The sequence below is a fragment of the Zalophus californianus genome, chromosome 11, assembly GCF_009762305.2.
Source record: "Zalophus californianus isolate mZalCal1 chromosome 11, mZalCal1.pri.v2, whole genome shotgun sequence".
Taxonomy (NCBI): Eukaryota; Metazoa; Chordata; class Mammalia; order Carnivora; family Otariidae; genus Zalophus; species Zalophus californianus.
Window position 1 is genome coordinate 60,929,720 of NC_045605.1, and position 21,261 is coordinate 60,950,980.

The following is a 21,261-nucleotide window of genomic DNA, read 5'->3' on the forward strand; positions in this document are numbered from 1 at the left end:
ATAAATAAAATCTTTTAAAAAATAAAAATAAAAAACAAAAACAAATGAAAGCATATTAGTGAATATGCTTAACTTTTCTATAAATCTCTTTAGTATATTTTTCCTATGCATTATTCATCACTGGTTATAGTCTATGCCCATATCTATTTGGTGTTGCTCATATCGTTATCATTGGTTTTACATTGTTTTTATATTTACTAGTATTTCAGACAGCATAGAGAAACAGGTAAATGATTCCAAATGTGTTAAAATATAGATACAAAAGCAAATATTAGAAGATGAGATATAGCTAGAACCATAGCTATGGGCTGGGTTACCAACTTGAGAATATTGGTGTATGACGTGATCCTTGGAAGAATCTGGAATTGTGCTATTTTCTGTAATTTTGTTTCTATGTAGATCTTAGTGTTGCCAGAGAGGAACCCCTATGTTTAAACAAATAGGACAAAAACACAGGAATAACAGAAAATTGTGAATTCAGGCCATAAGAGCATTTTTTTCTTATATGAATAGCAAACCATTGTTCTTAACTATTTCACAGTTGCTGAACACCTCATTCAATTATGAGCATCTAAATTTTTTCTCATTAAATGTAAGTTTTTATTTTTTTCTCATTTTTTATTACTTTATGTTAGTCACTGTACAATATATCATTAGTTTTTGATGTAGTGTTCCATGATTCATTGTCTGCATATAACACCCATTGTTCCATGCAATAGTGCCCTCCTTAATACCTATCATTGGGCTAACCCATCCCCACCCCCTAAAACCCTCAGTTTGTTTCTCGGAGTCTATAGTCTCTCATTGTTCAGCTTCCCCTCTGATTTCCGCCCCCTTCATTTTTCCCTTCCTTCCCCTCATGTCCTCCATGCTATTCCTTATGTTTCACAAATAAGTGAAACCGTATGATAATTGACTTTCTCTGCCTGACTTATTTCACTTAGCATAATCTCCTAAAATTAAATATTTTTTGAACTTAGATGTTTCTGGAAGATATTAACTTTTCACCATATTGATGTTTCTACATTAAATCAACCTAAAATATCTATAGAAGGAGCCAATAATGATCAAGATGCATTTTTGGAGAAAAATACTTTCAGGACATGGTCACAAATTTGTTTGGTCTTCACGCCATAGACTATAGGGTTGAGGAAAGGAGGGACTAACAGGTACAGGTTTGATAAGAGAATGTGAACATATGGTGGTACGTGAGCACCAAACCTATGTGTGAAGAAAGAGAAGAAGGCAAGGAGGTAGAACTGTAGGAAGACACAGATGTGGGCAATGCAGGTATTAAAGGCCTTGAATCGTGCCTCCTTCTGGGGCAACTGAAACACAGTGATAAAGATTTGAACATAAGACAAGGTGATGAAGATTATGTCAAACCCTAAGATACTGAAGGCAACAAAAAGACCATATATCTTGTTGATCCGGACATCTTCAGTGGCCAGCTTCACAATGGCCATGTGCTCACAATAAGTATGGGAGATGACTGTAGTTCGGTAGAATTTAAGATGACATTTGATGAGCACCAAGCATGGTGCTACAAGAATAGCAGCCCTGAGTGTCACCCCAACCGCAATGTGAGTCAAGAGTTGTTGGGAGAAGATGGTGGCGTGTCTCAAGGGGATACAGATGGCCACATAGCGATCTAGGGCCATTGCCAGTAGGATGCCTGATTCAATTGCCTGGAATGAGTGAATAAGCCACATTTGTAGAAGGCAAGCTGCAAAGGAAATCTCTGGCAAATGAAACCAGAAGATGCCTAACATTTTGGGAAGAATGCAGGTGCTAAGTGCAATGTCTGTGGCCCCCAGCATGGCCAAAAATATGTACATGGGCTTATGGAAGCTGTGCTCATATTTGATTATACCTAAAATTAGGGAATTCCCAATCACAGCGAGGAAATACATGACACAGAATGGAATCCCAATCCAATGCTGCACTGACTCCAGCCCAGGAATCCCAGTGAGTGTCAGGACAGCAGGCATGAAGACAGAACCATTGGATATGAGCATGATGATTTGGTCAGTGGAATCAAGTAGCGGTGTTGCTGTTTCATCTTCTATTCCCCGTCAAGACTACATGAGTAAATAATAAGAATAAATTACTTTACCTTGGCTAAGTATACTTTAGTCAGATAATTCACATTCCATCCTCTCTTTCCTTTATATGTGTGGAAACATAGGTGACATGAACTTTCTAAGCTTAAGGTACATGACCTTTTGATTTGATATGTTTGCATATTGTACTTTGAGTGCCATTGTAGTGTTAGCCAACACTTGATCACATCGCTTTATTATGTTTTCTTTCTTGTGGTGGGAAAAATGAAGATCTACTCTCTTAGCAAGTTTGATGTTTTTAATACATTTTTGTTTATCATCACTATCCTGTGCATTAGATCTCCAGAACTTATTTATCTACTAATAAAATATCTCCTCTATCTTCCTGTCCCTCAGCCCTTGGTACTCACAATTTTTATTTTTTTATTTTTGTGAATTGAGCTTTTTCAGAATCCCACATATAATGAAATCATACAGTATTGGTATTTCTCTGTCTGACTAATCTCACATATCATAATGTACTCAAAGTCCACCATTTTATCACAAATGGCAGGATTTTTTTCTTCCTAATAGTTGAATAAACTAATCATCACAGAAATGCAAATTGAAACCCCTGAGATATCTCCTCACTTCCATTAGAATTGTTGTCATAATTAAGAGATAACAAATGTTGCGGAGGAAGTGGAGAAAAGGGAACCATTGTACATAGTTGGTGGGAATGTATATTTCTCAGCCACTAAGGAAAGCAGTATGGACATGCATCAAAAACTTAAAAATAATCTACATATAATCCAGCAATTCCACCTCTGATACACACATGCACACACACATACACACACACACACACACACACACATATACACAAAGGACTGGAAAAAAAGAATATTGAAGATAAATATGCAATCCCATGTTCACTGCAGCATTATTCACAATAGCCAAGATAGGGAAAAAACCTCAGTGCCCATCAACAAACGAATGCATAAAGAAGATGTGCATATATGTGTAATGAAAGATCATCCATCTTGTTGTTTCCCTTCAACAAATCCTTTCAAATTATCTCTTTTCACAAAGTCATTGTAAGCACAACCATCAGGTCTATGTTTCAACATGCCTTAATCATTTTCAATGACAAGAGTTAAATGGATAGGACGGTTTCTTTCTCTTCCATGACTAGTGGACCAAAGAGATTCCCCGTATCCCATGTTTTCTACTCATCACCTCTGCTTTTTTTGTGACTTGCTAATTGAAACTGGAAAAAATTATTTAATGCTGAATATAGATATTTCAAGAACTAGACTCCAAGTAGGCTGTCAGCTGCTACAGTGAAACGGATTCTGTTGATCATAATCAGAAGACAAGTTTGACCAGAGTATTTTTCTGTTTTGCAGCTGATCAGCCTGTCTTCTCAGTATAGGGTCTTCATAGTCTGATCCCTCTTTCCTAGATTGAGAATGTTTTCAACCTAATCTGTCAAAGTTTCTATGTTTTTCCAAAACCTAACCTGGCATGGTGCAACTTTCCCTGCTTATTCTCTGTGAAAATAAATCAATTGTTTTTAATTCATGGCTGTCTTCCATGGCAGTTTCTATCAGAGGTTGTTCTTACTGTGTCCTGCTTTTTGCACATCTCTTATATATATTTGAAATTCCAATCCATGCTCTCTGCTCTTCTCTCTTCCCATCAGTAATCATTATTCAATCCCTAAGCCTGAAGAGCTGAATATGCATTTATTCTTCAGTATTTGTAATAACAAGGACTCTCTCTGAAATGTAATGTTTTCTTTACTTATACTCTTATGCATCTTCTGTCCACTGAAAATACAATGAAATTTCTTCACATTGTTTCTCATATGGTTATATCCATCCTATTCTTAGTCTCTGCCCTTTGCTGCTCAAACACATTACACTATAATCATCAGGGTCTCCTAAGAGTGGCTTTGCCTTACCATTTTCAAAGCCCTTGAGAGTTTTCTTGCCTGCTGATTCCTTACAAGGGGCATTTATATTTTCTTCAAGAAAGTGTTTTCTCCTCAGAATATGCAAAAAATTAATTCACAAGTTGTATTTACTTTCTTTAGTAATTTCTAAGATCATTTAAAAAATGATTTCAGCAAGTATAAAACCGATAAAGACAGGACAAAGGCCTAAATGACAGATTGGCAATCTAAAAAAATCGCACAATCACATCTTGTCCACATTCCTTCAAGTTCTTCCCTCTGATAACCTAATTATCCCTGAGATGTGTGAAGTTCTCTAAAATACATGTCAGTCAATTGCAGGAGCATTTATTACTCCCTTTTCTTACAACTTAATTCAACTCTGACTAAGGCTTTCCTATCTAAGACTTCTTGTTTTGGAACCCTTCCTTTTTGCAAATATTTGAATCAAACCAGATCTTCCTCAAGTCAGAAGGGAATATTATTAACCACAAACTGAGGTTTATGTGCCAATGACTTATTTCAATACACATTTATTAGTATTTATCTGTTTCAAGCACATGAAGAATCAGTTGCGAAACGTTAAAATTATTTATCCTATATTTTGAAGAATCAACATTATCCTGAGTGCTTGGAATTCAAAACTAGCACTTACCATTTGTTAAATACATATTATAACACTTGTGTTCCTAAGATCTTAAGCATTTTAAATTACATTGTTTTCCTTCCCTTATAATATTGATATTATTAATCCATTATATTAATGAAAAACTAAGACTTGCTGCTGTTATAAGTGGATACTTGGATCCAAATTCTATGGCATACTGACTGACAAAGAACAAAAAAGATTTTGTCTTCTGAGATTTTATCATTAAATTCAGTAATAATTCTGAGCTATCTCTCAGTGTGTGAATAAGTCAGGCTGGATTGTGCAAAAGTATACAAAAGTTTTTAATCAGTTTGTGCCTTTTCAGATTCTGATGGAAAAAAAATTCTGTATTACCTTCTTACTTCACCAAATAGATAAAATGCATAAAGTATAAACATGCCTATTATATGCTGCACATAAGAAATAAGTCCAAGTTTGCCCATCAGATCACTCACATACTGGTTAACACTGTGCTTTGGCTCAAAAGTGTGTGCTACTGTCTTTATCAGATATTGTCATTTGGGAGATTTAACATGGCTACATGGGTCATACCTGACCTGAAGAATTCTTAGAGGACAGTGTGCAAACTGCAGCTTGGCAGAAGTTTATATGGAGGTTAATCAGAAGGAGGGTAAAAAGGAAAGATGCCAGTAAACAAACTAGCAGGTAAGTAATGTGGGAAAGTGTTCCTTCAAAGAACATGCATTATGTGAAGAAAGTAGGTACCTTGATAGTTTTACATTTCCAGCTTCATGAGGCCTAATTGCTATTCTTCTAGAGCAGGTTTTCTTCTCACTTAGAGCACAACTGGCATTTTTGATCAGATAAATTTTTTGTTCTGTGTAATTCTCTACATTGTAGGAGGCTTAGCAGCTTCCCGGACTCCAACCCACTAAATGCCAATTGTTCTCTCTTGTCAGGAAAATCAAAAATGTCTCATGCACTGCCAAATGTCACCTCCATGTGTGGGAAGTGACACAACATACCTGGTTACTAACTACTGATCTGGAGTTTGCACTGGAGAAAAATGTTATTTAATTAAATAAGAACATTTTGTTGTTTTAATAAAAATGGGCAGAATAGTCTGGTTATCAAGGGGAATCATTCTTCGGCAGATATTAGCCAGGTAAAGGAAGTGGAAGAGCATTTCAAGAAGAAATACTCTGTATAAAATAAAAGAAGCATGAAATGTACAGTTGGATTGCAAATCAATAAGTAATTTCATGCATGAATTGTGTCATAAGCAGAGATGATGGTTGTCAGGGCTAAGGGAAAGGGAAGAATAACAAATAAGGATACACTTTAAACAAAACAATTTCAACCTTTCGTGGAGTAGCAGGCATTTTTTTGCCTTTAAAAATGCACTCCATCTGATCCAGAAGAATGAGATCTGGCATAGGGAGAGGAAGTTAGAAGGATACTTGTGATAGTCGGGGTGGGATAGGATGAAGTGACCTGGCCACATCAGAAGAGCAACACGGGAACAATATCTGTGCTGCTCGATGACTTGAATAGAAATCATGGAAGGAGAAACCAAGATGTCCTTGAGACATCTTGAGAGTTGAGAGTAACAGCACTGGATGACAAGGACAAACTGGAAGCAATTGTGTGTATGTACATATGTTCATGTTTAGAAGAGGGAGGAGACATATCTTAAACCTCTGAAATTCAGGGGTCAGGAAAACAATCAAGGGTCTCCTTTTCAGCATGAACCCTGAACCATTAGTGGTACTTAAACCCAATTTTGACTAAGGCTGATTCTCAGAACCTAAAAGAATGAAGGGATTCTGGAGAAAGGGGAACCTTCCTACACTGTTGGTGGGAATGCAAGCTGGTGCAGCCACTCTGGAAAACAGTATGGAAGTTCCTCAAAAGGTTGAAAATAGAGCTACCCTATGACCCAGCAATTGCACTACTGGGTATTTACCCCAAAGATTCAAATGTAGGGATCCGAAGGGGTATGTGCACCCCAATGTTTATAGCAGCAATGTCCACAATAGCCAAACTATGGAAAGAGCCAAGATGTCCAACGACAGATGAATGGATAAAGAAGATGTGGTGTATATATACAATGGAATATTATGCAGCCATCAAAAGGAATGAAATCTTGGCATCTGCAACGACCTGGATGGAACTGGAGGGTATTATGTGAAATAAGTCAATCAGAGAAAGACAATTATCATATGATCTCACTGATATGAGGAATTCTTAATCTCAGGAAACAAACTGAGGGTTGCTGGAGTGGTGGGGGGTGGGAGGGATGGGGTGGCTGGGTGATAGACATTGGGGAAGGTATGTGCTATGGTGAGCACTGTGAATTGTGTAAGACTGTTGAATCACAGACCTGTACCTCTGAAACAAATAACGCCTTATATGTTAAAAAAAAAGAAGAAGAAGAAGAAGAAGAAGAAGAAGATAGCAGGAAGGGAAAAATGAAGGGGGGGAATTGGAGGGGGAGATGAACCATGAGGGACTATGGACTCTGAGGAACAAACTGAGGGTTCTAGAGGGGAGGGGGTGGGGGGATGGGTTAGCCTGGTGATGGGTATTGAGGAGGGCACGTACTGCATGGAGCACTGGGTGTTATATGCAAACAATGAATCATGGAACACTACATCAAAAACTAATGATGTAATGTATGGTGATTAACATAACATAATAATAAAAAAAAGAACGAAGGGATTAAGGTCTAAATCCACCCTCCCAACAATCTCTGGAAACCATTCCCTCTACAAGGTCTCTGACGTTCACCCTTTGATCTCTGCCTGAAGCCTCCAGCGATAGATTCTCCTTGTTTCTGAGATAGCTTGTCCAGTGCAGGACAGCTCCAAAGGCCAGATAGGTCTTCTTCCTACTGAGCCTCAAACTGTCCCCCTCTTCATTTCTCATAAAAGTCCTCAATCCTCCTTCCAAAGATGCACATCAGCCATGGGACATGGTGGTTAACTGAGTGGAACTGAAGTCAGTCAGGACAGTTTAAATCCTTACGCTACTCCTTAGCTTCTCATGCTCTTCAGGCAGTTCTAAAACTTGTCATTGTCTCAGTTCTTTATTACCGAGACAAAGTTAACAGGTAGAAACACACTACATGGTGACTGTGAGGATGAAATGATGAAATGCATTTAAAATATTTGGAAAGACACATAAAACATATTATTCTGCCTGAATACCAGCAATTCATTCGTAGAAGTTGCTCTGTCCTTCCCATGACTAACTTCAGATAGTTGATGAGCCTGTCATCAGATGAGATTTCCTTTGAATGACTTGAGGGCATCATTGCTACTGAATCTCTTCCAGTCTAAACATGTATAATTTCCTGACCTTTAACAAATGAGCTTTTGGAGCACAGTCGAGCCCTGATCGTCCCCTAGGATCCTCCTATCTGTCAGGCTCACTTTAAAATTTCTCACCCATTGTGTGATGAACTGACTCAGAAATATTCTGAACAGCAGCATGGACAAAGTCTTCTTCACATTTGAAGAGTAAGCTACTGTAAGATTCCATTACTTTTTTTTTTTTTTTTAATCATCCTGCCATCTTCTTGGATCGTAAGGGTGCTATGTTCTCTTTAAACCAATCCTCCATTTTCCCCACACTCAGTGCAGAATCTAAGGCCCAAAGACTTACCTGGAATCATCTGTGGTAACATATGTAGAAGCCACAGAGTGAAAATCTTTTGGTGTTTCAGATAGTGAGGATGGTTGTTTTGTACTATAGGAGCCACCTGGGGGATTTTTTGCACCAGTCACTGATGAGCTTTAAATTAGCCTGGATCAAGGGTGAAAAGCAGGCAAAATATGGTTAAAAACCTAGGAGAATATGCCTCATAGCAGATCTACATCTAATAAAAACTCAAATCCTGTGTCCCTTGGGCCTGGGAGCCAAACAGACTGATCTTTCAGAAACTTCTAAGAGAAGAGAGTGTCCCAAGACAATACAAAGAGCCGATGACACTTTTATACAAAATAATGTGTCAATGAAGGGAAATGAAAACATCTCAAGGCATTCAGACTTACCAGTATGGACATGCTGACAGAGAACTAAATGGAATATTTCTATGTGATATAGTAATTGTCCCGGTCATGTTCATAATATGCATTTTGTTGTAATAATGTGCATTTTCAAAATCTTAGTGCCAGTCAGAATATCTATTTCAGTTTTCCAACTATGAACGATTATTCACGACTGACATTTACTTAGGTGAAAAAAGTGCTTGATCTTACATAAAATTACTTTCATCCTAGAAAAATCAGTGGTATAGGATGGGCTGTGCTGTGTGCTGGGTGAGCTCACAGGGCCTTAGGAGAACTGGTTGTGTGCATCTCTTCACAGCTGTGCACTCAGCGATGTCATGTTGGCAGACTGAATATAGCCATAGCCAGAACCATTACACCAGAAAAGGGAGCAAATTAAGTACATCAGAGTATCAACTGCCCATCAGGGTAACGATGATGGGCTTAATTAAAATAAAATATTTTCAGGAAATCAAAAAGAGTACTTTTCAATTAGAATATGCAGGACGCTGAGGTGAGGTCAGCACATTCTGAAGTTTGTAAACTACTCTTTGTCTAGAGAATAATAATATTATGAACATATTCAATGGTTCACAAGATACTTTTGGGAAATGCAAAAAGTGTTTGAACATGCCAGAATCAAAATGCTTTTGAAAGTTAGAGAGAAAATTACTCTTAGATACTGTTTAGTTAAAACCTATTAGAGCTACAGGGAAGTAAGACGTTTTGGAAACAATGTGACTCCTTATTTGGGAACAGATACAGTTCTTCAGAGCTTCTGAGAATTTTACTAAATGGAAATAATTACCTGTGAGAAATAAAATAGGAAATATAGAGTATACATTCTCAAAAGTGGCTCTTTATCCACAAGTGTTCTATAGAAAATCAGAAACAGAAGTTTAATTTTTCAATACAATAGTGTTAGAAATGGAGTTGAATAACTTTTACTACAATGGTTGATAAAGTTCATCAAGTGAGAAGATTTAGGTTTATAGGATTTAAGAGAAACACAAAATCGAAGGGCCTGACCATGTCTATACTATCTGTCTGAATTCGAGTGGGAGTCCTTATCATGCAGAGAGGAGATGGATCAGGGAAAAACTTATGTGGGCAGAGTCCTGACTGCCAGGTTCAAAAGCAGACTTGGGTCTTGAGTATACCCATGCAATGACATTTCATTCAGATATATTATATAAAATATATATTATATGGCTGGGGAAATTGGAGTATGATGTGCATATTGGATAATAAAATAGTGTTACATTTCTTGGAAAAAGGAAGCTCTATCATTGTGGCGTATGGAAATTGGTGGTTTTCACACTTGTGATGAAGGTAGCATAAGGTCGAATCACTAGGTTGTACACCTAAAACTAATGTGATATTGTGTCAAGTATACACAAAAATAAAGTAAAATAAAATAAAACAAAATAAGTTCTGTTTATGCTACAACATAGGTGAACATTGAACGCTTTATGCTATGTGAAAGAAGCCAGATATAAAATGCCATGTATTGTATGATCTATTCCTTGAAATGTCCAGACCTGTCAAATCCAAAGAGACAAAAGGAGATGTGTGCTTTCCATAAACTGGGCATAAGATGAGTGACAAGTAGCTGGTAATGGGAATGAGGTATCTTTATTGGGTTATGAAAATGTTCTGGAATTAGAGAGCAGTGTCAGTCACACTATTTTTTGAACATACTAAAAACCAGTATCTGGTATACACTAAAGTGTGCCATGGGCAGTTTTATGTAAGAAGAATAAGGGTGGAGAGAGGTCAAATATTGCAAGTTATGCTTTCCAAATTAGTCATTTAGATAAGGGCCTGCAGAAATACAGAAGGTGAAGCTGCCTCAGTCCCTCTGGCTAACCTAGTAGTCTTTATTTTATTTATTTTTATTTATTTTTGTATTTATTTTATTATCATTATGTTCAATTAGCCAACATATAATACATCATTAGTTTTTCACGTAGTGTTCAACAATTGATTAGTTGCGTATAACCCAGGGCTCATCACCACATGTGCTCTCCTTAATAACCATCACCCGATTACCCCATTCCCCCATCCCTATCCCTTCTGTAACCCTCAGCTTGTTGCCCAGAGTCCAGAGTCTCTCATGGTTTGTCTCCCTCTCTAATTTCTCCCCCTTCAGTTTTCCCTCTGTTCCCCTATGGTCCTCCGTGTTATTCCTTATGTTCCACATATGAGGGAAACCATATGATAATTGTCGTTCTCTGCTTGACTTATTTCACTGAGCCTAATTCCATCCAATTTCATCCATGTCGATGCAAATGGTGGGTATTCATCCTTTCTGATGGCTGAGTAATATTCCATTGTATATATGAACTACATCTTCTTTATCCATTTATTCTTTATCTGTTGAAGGACATCTCAGCTCCTTCCACAGTTTGGCTATTTTGGGCATTGCTGCTATGAACACTGGAGTGCCCGTTCCCCTTCTTTTTATTACATCTGTTATCTTTGGGGTAAATACTTAGTAGTGCAATTGCTGGGTCATAGGGTAGCTCTATTTTTTTTAAAGATTTTACTTATTTGACACAGAGAGAGAGAGACAGCGAGAGAGGGAACACAAGCAGGGGGAGTGGGAGAAGCAGGCTTCCCATTGAGCAGGGAGCCTGATGCGGGGCTCAATCCCTGGACCCTGGGATCATGACCTGAGCCAAAGGCAGACGCTTAATGAGTGAGCCACCCAGGCACCCCAGGGGAGCTCTATTTTTAATGTCTTGAGGAACCTCTATACTGTTTTCCAGAGAGGCTGTACCAGCTTGCATTCCCACCAACAGTGTAGGAGGGTTCCTGCTTCTCCACATCCTTGCCAACATGTGTTGTTTCTTGCCTCCATTACTTTTTGCCATTCTAACTGATGTAAGACGGCATCTCCTTGTGGTTTTACTAGTCTTTAAACATTAGCAAATGCTCTTTGCCCACATGATTCATTAACTAACCTTTCTTTGTATATCTATATATCATGCATTCTTTCCTTGAAAGAACAGAGAATTCATGCATGTTACAAAACAGAGACCAGGCCCCCTTGCACAATTCCCAGGCACTAAGGAACCAGCCCACGCCCCACCACCTGCACAACGAGTGAATGCTGGGATAACTTCTATAGCGGGCAGCGCGGAGTCTGTACATAAGCAGAAAATGTTACAGACCACGGTACTCCCTTTATTGATTTAGTGCCCTGAACTCATTTAAAAATCCCTGGGCCAGGGTGCTTGGGTGGCCCAGCTGGTTAAGTGTCTGCCCTCAGCTCAGGTCAGGATATCAGGGTACTGGGATCAAGCCCTGCATCTGGCTCCCTTGCTCACCTTCTCTCTCTCTTTCTGTCCCTGGTCCCTGCCCCCCCCCAAGCACTCTCTCTCTCTCTCTCTCTCAAATACTAAATAAATAAATCTTAAAAAAAAAAAAAATCCCTGGGCCAGGCAGAAACCTCAGAGGTGGCCTTTGGACAAGAAACTGCCTTCTACCCAGGTGGCTAGCCTCCTGAATAACTCTCATATTCCTTTCCAATCAACACTCTTCTCTTGAACATTGGCCTTTCCAGCCACAGGCATCCAAATGTGGATTTTCCTAACAGAGGATCAGTGTATTTTTGTTCCTCACCCGAAACCCAACACCAAGAGTGAGAATAGTTAGCGCCTGCACCCAATGGGTCAACGCTTACTAACATTCAGACCTCTTTCTTAATCTACAATCACTCCCCCTAGGAAAAACCCATGGCCTATTGGAAGCTCTATCATGAAATCTTGAGGAATAAAACCCTTGAAAACTTGAATTCAATATTTATTTATCAGATTTTAAACACACAAAAGAAAAATGAACTCAAATCAGAAAATGGTCAAAAGAAGCAATAAAGTACTTCAAGGAAATGACATACAAGTGGAAAAAGCAGCAGAGTTATTGTACTCTTTTTTAATGCTAATTATAAAGTAATCAAATTCAACAATCAGACTGTCAAAGCTTAAAATTCTCAATCATAACCAGTGTTTAAGGATTCAGACATTTAAGCACTATTAGTCGTTGTTGTAACTGATGCAATCTCTTGGAAGGATCACTTTGAAGCTGAGCATTAAAATGACCTTTTGCAAAATGTATTTTTCCTTTTCAGGCAATTTCCTTCCTGTTCAAGACTGTATTAATTGTCCTGGCCTCTGTGTGCGAGAATAGAGGGCCCTATTAGTGTCAATACAGAAGGCACGAAGACTGTAATGTTGGAGATGGACATAATGTCCTTGGGTCTCCAGAAACAAAAGAATAAAGTGTCTTAGTCAGTGGTACTCTTCTCTTCTAATTCCTTTCTTTATCCAATCATCATAATGAGTCTCTCTGATTTTGGCAGAATGCTAAGATCATATTATCCATCTCATTTATACTATTGAAGGTAAAAAAACCTATCTAGATCTGTAGATATTTATCACTGTTTCAGGGGGAATTTCCACAAGCACTAGTCCACAAGAAGAGGTTATGTGCATGGCAGGCCAAATGCATTAGAACCACCAGATCATCTGAGTAAGGGAATCAATTACTGACCTGTCTGTTATGTACTTCTGGACCTGGGGACAAAATAATTATATTTGTTTATTTTGCTTGGAAAGGGCATTTGAGTCAGAGTTTGATGAATTTCTCCATATTCCACATTCCAGCTACCCAATAATACTATTATATTCCACTCTCTCTAGGTCTAGAGCTGTCAGTTTGACCCAGCAAATCTGACTCTGACCCACATGTAGCATAAAAGCTTGCTATTACAGAGAGTAACAGCTGACATCCAAGTGTGTAATATATGTAGATATCTACATCTTTCTCTGTTGTCTGTTATCTATGTAAGACTAGATATCCTTTCAAAGGAGTGTGAAGGAAGAGTTTTGGAAAAGATGTAAATCAATGTACTTTGGCTATTCTGGGTCAAAATTCCATGCTACTTTTGTATTTCTTGTAAGACTGCATCTTATTTTGCCTGTATTATTAACAACTGAATTCCTAAAAATTAGTTATATGCTTAAAATAACTGACATGCTGTAATACAGATTAGCAAATACCTAGAAGCAAGGAATCTCTAGGAGGCAGGAGGACTCATTCTTGCTGACTACAGGATGTGGAAAATAGGTAAATGGGTAACATAGAAGAGTAGAGGCCAGAAGACAGAGGACAAACCTTGGGATACCAGGAAAGATTCAGGAGAGGGCCATAGAGCAATTGACGAGTTTTTTTTTTTTAAAGGTTTTATTAATTTATTTATTTGTCAGAGAGAGAAAGAGAAAGAGAGAGCGCAAGCAGGAAGAGTGGCAGGCAGAGGGAGAGGCAGGCTCCCCACTGAGCAAGGATCCCAATATGGGACTCGATCCCAGGACACTGGGACACTTAACCAACTGAGCCACCCACGCTTCCTGAGAAGAATTTTCTTGACCTCATTATATACTAATGACTGAATTTCTAAAAATGTGGGGTCTTAGTCCTTACATAAAGTCATTCTTTGATCAAAATCATAGCTTTTTAAAAATTACGTATCTCAAATCAAGAAATTCTCAAGCTGTAAAAGAAATTGTTAGACTATAAAAAAAAAGTGTTCAGTTATTTCATGGTTTCCTAGATTCTCCAACACTGTTGCTTTATGTCAGCAAACTCATGATCATCTAATCATATACTGAATGTCACCAAATATGCAATAATGCAGGAAGAGATGTGGTTTATGTGGCTAAATCTCCCAAAGGAAGGAACCCAGTCAACAAGGGCATTCTATGAAGAGAGCATGTGTCAGCAGACCTATATTTAGAAGAGACCAGTTAGTCAAATAAATCCTTGATTTTCAAAGCTTTGCTTCCCATTGTTCAATTCTACAGCTTCATAGATCATGGATTGTTTCATTAACTTTTTCTTTCTATATTAATCAGAACTAGAATAGGAATCCTTTAATAACAATCTCATTTTCTGATTATTCAAGAGAAAGGAGCTGTCATGGGAGCATTACCTGTCAGGTACAGATGGTGGAAAGGCAGGTGGGAGAGGACATAAGTGACTACAGGGCAGGTGGGATGGAGTGGTTTTCCTTGGAAAAGCTGGCAGTGAAACAGTATGGGGTAAACTTGGGGATAGTGAGACTTCCTCACCTCTTGCTGTTGGGAGCCATTTCTGCTGTTACTGGACACCTAAAGACCATCATCAGTCTTTATAGCACTATCCCTCATTGCTTTCCTCCTCCTGAGATTCTAGTCTCACTTCCTTGTATCTTGTGCTGGGCAGTGCCTCTTCTTTCTGTCTGCACCCTCAGTAACAGCCCTCATCAATGTCAACATCATGAACTCTGATCCATTTGTTGCTGGGCCATTTGCCAATATGGGGACATCTCTGGGATAGCCTTTCCTGCTTTTCTTCTGTCCCTGAAAAATAACCTTGCTGCCTCTGCTGTATGTCTGTCTGAGATCAAGTTGGTGTGTTCATCTCTAATAAAATTTGCAGCAAGGTCTGTATCATGCTCAGGCAGCAACATAAATTTATTGAGCTTGACTGTAGAAGAAAGTTGCTGGTCACCAATTGTAATGTTCCCCAGTGAATGTGGAGAAGGAGGAGATCTGAACGTGGACTGAGAGATTTCCTTGCCACTAGCCCAAGCCCCCAGGGACCCAGGAACTCAGATGATGCCCTCTAGGGTTCATACACACCTGATGTCTCAGAAATCATTTCTAAAATTGGCACCTTGCTCTCTTCTTTTTTCCTTGCTCTCTTCTATGCTCTTCCCCTACAAAGTAAAGGCAGACAAATTCATATACATAAATTATATTTTGATAAGTTCAGTTCATTTTCTGCTGTCCTCATTTGGACATCATGTAAAGCACATGTAAAAGTAGACATGCTCCAATGCCATGAGATCTATGTAAATAAACATCCTTGTGACCCTTCTTTCACTGAGTCTCAAAACAGAAATTGGTTTATACAGTTGCCTGATATCCTTCACATTTCAAATGAAATGGATTTGAATTTTCAGTTATGAGACCATTCATGATATGGTTGGTTAAAAATGAGTTTTGAATTGGAATGTCTAGTTTTGAATCCAGATTCTGCCACTGTTAAACTCTGTATAGGGGCGTTATACTTGTCTTCTCCGTGTTTCTGTTTCCATATCTTTACCTTCATATATTTGTTCTTTGGATAAGAGATCTTAATCTATAAAAGTACTTTGTATGGTACATTGTATAGAGCTTTTGTGAAATAAGTACTTGACCTTAATTATTAATGTTTTGAACTTAAAATTAGGATATAGAGCTATTGCTGTCAATAAAATATGATGTGATTAAGTTATTTGAGTTAGTTAATAAAATATGTTAATAAAATAGGATGTCATTAAGTTAATTGAATTTGGAATACCTCTTCCTGTACTTGTTCTTCCACCTGGAAAATATGGAAATAATGCTATTGTGAGAATTAATGCTTATTTATTATGTAAGTTTGGGTTAAAAAAAGTAATGTGTATTCTCTCATTTCTTCATTCAATATACTTTTATCACTAAAATATGTTGTCTGTTATCCAGGTCATGAGCACAGAGAAATTAGACATAATCTATGTGGAAGTTGCAGTTGCATAAAAAAGAAATGGAGGGGTAATCTAATGCAATATCTGCTGTGAAAACTTCAGAAGGGGTATAGAAAACAAAAGAAAGAAATGATCAATGTTACTTAATGAAAGGACATTTCTCACTAAATTCTAAAAGCTGAATAGCAGTTAGGCTAACAAAAATGTGTACACATTAGCATCCACAATAGAAAAAACAGTCTACAGATGCATTAAGCATCTTATTTTGTATTAAAAAAGCAAGAAATTTAAAACCACTTGAAGACAAATATTACATAATATATGGAGATGACAGACTAATTTTCAAATTTAGAAAGCTAACTTTCATAACTTTCAGAAGACATATAAAAGAAATACCAATAAATGTATGATGAAAACTGTATTATTTCTCATAAGATTTCATGAAAGATTAACATGGGAATAAGTACTTGTATAAAAGAGAGATCATATTTTGGAATTACTTAATACACAATCACTAGGATTGTTGATAGGTCTACAGTAGAGCCCAACAGCAGAAGCAATGATTATATTTCTGGAATGGTAAGAAAGTTGGTGTTGCAATGGAATATTATGCAGCCATCAAAAGGAATGAGATCTTGCCATTTGCAACGACGTGGATGGAACTAGAGGGTGTTATGCTTAGTGAAATAAGTCAATCAGAGAAAGACATGTATCATATGACCTCACTGATATGAGGAATTCTTAATCTCAGGAATAAACTGAGTGTTACTGGAGTGGTTGGGGGTGGGAGGGATGGGGTGGCTGGGTGATAGACATTGCGGAGGGTATGTGCTACGGTGAGCGCTGTGAATTGTGCAAGACTGTTGAATCACAGATCTGTACTTCTGAAACAAATAACGCAACATATTTTAAGAAAAAAGAAAAAGAAGAAGATAGCAGGAGAGGAAGAATGAAGGGGAGTAAGTCAGAGGGGGAGACGAACCATGAGAGATGATGGACTCTGGAAAACAAACTGAGGGTTCTAGAGGGGAGGAGGGTAGGAGGATGGGTTAGCCTGGTGATGGGTATTAAAGAGGGTACATTCTGCATGGAGCACTGGGTGTTATGAACAAACAATGAATCATGGAACACTACCTCAAAAACAAATGATGTAATATATGGTGATTAACATAACAATAAAAAATTAAAAAAAAAGAAAGTTGGTGTTGTACCCTTTCCCGAATTAAGAAAATTTTTCAACAAGCTTTTGAAAAGCTTTAGACTGATATAATTTGAAATGTATAGAATTGTGAAAGAATAGCTCAAGAAAATCCCTTATAACATTTACCCAGATTCAGATATCATTTGCATTTGGCCCCATTTTGCTTTATGATTTGATAGATAGATAATTTCTTTGTGCACTGTTTAGGAGTACATTGAAGACATGGGTTACTCCTAAATAATTCTATGTTTCTTGACCAAGGTCACAGATATTCTATTGCATAACTATAATATAATCAAGATCAGGGCACCCAGTATTAAAATAATAGTATCACCTAATCTGCAGACCATGTTGGACACTTAGACAATAAGCCAAAGAATGACTTCTCTGAGGTACATTTTTTCTTGCCCAGAATCTGATCCAGAATCCCCCAGTGCATTTCATATTGACATCTCTTCAGAATCCTTTCACATGTAACAGGTCATTAATATATCTCTTTTTTCTTTTTGTTTTGCTTTGTGTTGTTCCTGAGCAATTATTTACTTATTTTACCAAATTCTAACATATATACAAAAATCACATCTTGTCCAGCTTAAATAATTGTCACAAGGTATACATAAATCATTAAGCCCCTGAATGAGGACTATAACCTTACTTGTACCCTAGAATGAACCACCTCTCCCTAGTCCTTAACAGTCTCCTTCACAGTCATCCCTTCTTCAAGGGCTTAAGAGCTTTATTGTGGCTTAAAAAAAGAAAAAAATCAACTCTATTCTGCAGCTTATCCAATTTGTGGGCATATTGCCTTTGATCAGGGTCTCTTAAGTTTTGTTTGTTGTTGTTCTTTTTTTTTTTAATGTGCTCTCAGTTGTAATGTCTCCTCTTCTACTTATGATTTACTTATTTCAGTCTTGTCTCTCTTTTTGGGTTTAGTTAAAGGTTTGTCAATTGTGTTAAACTTTTCAAAATAAACAACTTCTTACTTTTGTTGTTTTTTCCCCTTTGTTTTTCCATTCTCTACTATGTTTATTTCTGCTCTAATCTTATTTCACTTCTGCATTTTGGTTTAGTTTGTTCTTTTTTTTATAATCAGAATATTTTTTTATTATGTTATGTTACTCACCATACATTACATCATTAGTTTTTGATGTCGTGTTCCATGATTCATTGTTTGCATATAACACCCAGTGCTCCATGCAGTACATGCCCTCTTTAATAGCCATCATCAGGCTAACCCTTCTCCCCACCCCCCTCCCCTCTAGAACCCTCAATTTGTTTCTCAGAGTCCATAGTCTCTCATGGTTCGTCTCCCCCTCCAATTCCCCCCCTTCATTTTCCCCTTCCTGCTATCTTCTTCTGTTTTTTTTTTAACATATAATGTATTGTTTCAACAGTCTTACACAATTCACAGTGCTCACCATAACACATACCCTCCCCAACGTCTATCACCCAGCCACCTCATACCTCCCACCCCCACCACTCCAGCAACCCTGTTTGTTTCTTGAGATTAAGAATTCCTCATATCAGTGAGGTCATATGATACATTCTTCTTTTACTAGATCATTGGTGTAAAGTTAGATTATTTATTTGAGATCTTTAATTTTTTGAATGTAAACATTTATTCTTATTAAATTCTAACTTAGTACTACTTTTGTTGCATTCCATAGGCTTTAGTTTGATGTGTTTTCATTTCATTATTCTTTTTTTTAAATTTTATTTTATTATGTTATTGTAATCACCATACATTACATCATTAGTTTTTGATGTAGTGTTCCATGATTCATTGTTTGCGTATAACACCCAGTGCTCCATTCAATACATGCCCTCTTTAATACGCATCACCAGGCTAACCCATCCCCCCACCACCCTCCCCTCTAGAACCTTCAGTTTGTTTCTCAGAGTCCATAATCTCTCATGGTTCATCTCTCCCTCCGATTCCCCCCCTTCATTTTCCCTTTTTAATTAACATATAATGTATTATTTGCTTCAGGGGTACAGGTTTGTGATTCATCAGTCTTACACAACATCCAGCACTTACCACAACACATACCCTACCCAATGTCCATCACCCAGCCACCCCTCCCCTCAACCCCCTCCTCTCCAGCAACCCTCAGCTTGTTTCCTAAGATTAAGAGTCTCTTATGGTTTGTTTCCCTCTCTGGTTTTGTCTTGTTTCTTTTTTTTTACCTCTCTTCCTCTATGATCCTCTGCCTTTTTTCTCAAATTCCACATATCAGTGAGATCATATGATAATTGTCTTTCTTTTATCGACTTATTTCACTTTGCTTAATACCCTCTAGTTCCATCCACATCGTTGCAAATAGCAAGATTTCATTTTTTGATGGCTGCGTAATACTCCATTGTGTATATATATATATATATATATACATATATATATACACCACATCTTTATCCATTCATCTGTCGATGGACATCTGGGCTCTTTCCATAGTTTGGCTATTGTGGACATTGCTGCTACAAACATCGGGGTGCAGGTGCCCCCTTTCGATGACTACGTTTGTATCTTTGGGGTAAATACCCAGTAGTGCAATTGCTGGGTCATAGGGTAGCTCTATTTTCAAACTTTTGAGGAACTTCCATACTGTTTTCCAAAGTGGCTGCACCAGCTTGCATTCCCACCAACAGTGTAGGAGGGTTCCTCTTTCTCTGCATCCTCGCCGACATCTGTCATTTCCTGCCTTGTTAATTTTTGCCATTCTGACTGGTGTGTGGCGGTGTCTCTTTGTGGCTTTGATTTGTATTTCCCTGATGCTGACTGATGTTGAGCACTTTTTCATGTGTCTGTTGGTCATTTGGATGTCTTCTTTAGAGAAAGTTCTGTTCAAGTCTTCTGTCCATTTCTTGATTGGATATATATACTTTCGGTGTTGAGTTTGATAAGTTCTTTATAGAATTTAGATACTAGCCCTTTATCTGATATGTCTTCCCATTCTGTCTGTTGTTCTTAAGAGATTTTATAATTACCCTTTTTGTTTCTTCTCTAAGCTATGAGCCATCAGTTCTTCAAGACTGTGTTGTTTAATTTATATATATTTAGGAATATTCTTAAGTTTTTCTTCTATTGATTTCCATTTTCATTATATTGTAATCAGAAAAGATACTCAGTATTATTTCAATCTTCTTAAATATTTAAGACATTCTCTTTGATTGCACACATGTGATCTATCCTGGAAAAGGTTTCTTGTGCACTAGTGAAACATGTATTAATGTTGTTGGGGAAATATTCTGTATGTGCATGTTAGGTCCTTTTGGTCAAAAGTCTTCAAGTCCCCAGTTTATAACTGACCTTTTGCCTGTGTGTTCTATCCATTGTTGGAAGTAGGGTACTGAACTCCCTACTATTTTGTGTTGTTGTCTATTTAGCTCTTCAGTTGTATTAACATTTGCTTCACATATTTGGGTACTCTGATATTGAAAATGAGACATAGCCAGAATTGTAGCTATGTCTTGGGTTAGCAGTTGAAGAATACTGACATGTGACATGGTCCTTGGAAGTTACCTGGGATCAAGTGATGTTTTTTCACATATTATTTCTGTGTGGGTTTAAGTGCTTCCAGAGAGGAACTTCTAGGTTTAAACAGACAAAGCAAAAGTAGAAGAAAAACTGAAACAGCTTGAAATGTCAGCGTAAGAGATTTTTGTTCTTTATATGAGTGGCAAACCAACGTTCTTAGGTATTTCATGATTTTTTTTTAAAACCTCCTTCAGTTATGAGCATCTGAGAGTGAAAGATTTTTTTGGAATATACATATTTAGAGAAGATGTAATTTTTAGCATGTTCATATTGCTACTCTGAATCAACCTAAAATGCCTGTAGAAGGAGCTA

The 21,261-nt window shown here is 37.6% G+C and overlaps 1 protein-coding gene across 1 annotated transcript; it reads right to left on the reverse strand.

Annotated features, from left to right (window-relative positions):
* Positions 1–1,067: 1,067 nt before the first annotated feature.
* LOC113914923 (olfactory receptor 52A5) lies at positions 1,068–2,018 on the reverse strand. Its single transcript, XM_027580542.2, has one exon. The coding sequence runs from the start codon at positions 2,016–2,018 to the stop codon at positions 1,068–1,070; it is 951 nt and encodes a 316-aa protein (XP_027436343.2).
* Between the last annotated feature and the right edge of the window lie 19,243 nt (positions 2,019–21,261).

What these genes read in the sequence shown, in the direction of transcription:
- LOC113914923 (XM_027580542.2), bottom strand. Translation starts at nt 2,018, where the DNA reads ATGCTCATATCCAATGGTTCTGTCTTCATGCCTGCTGTCCTGACACTC.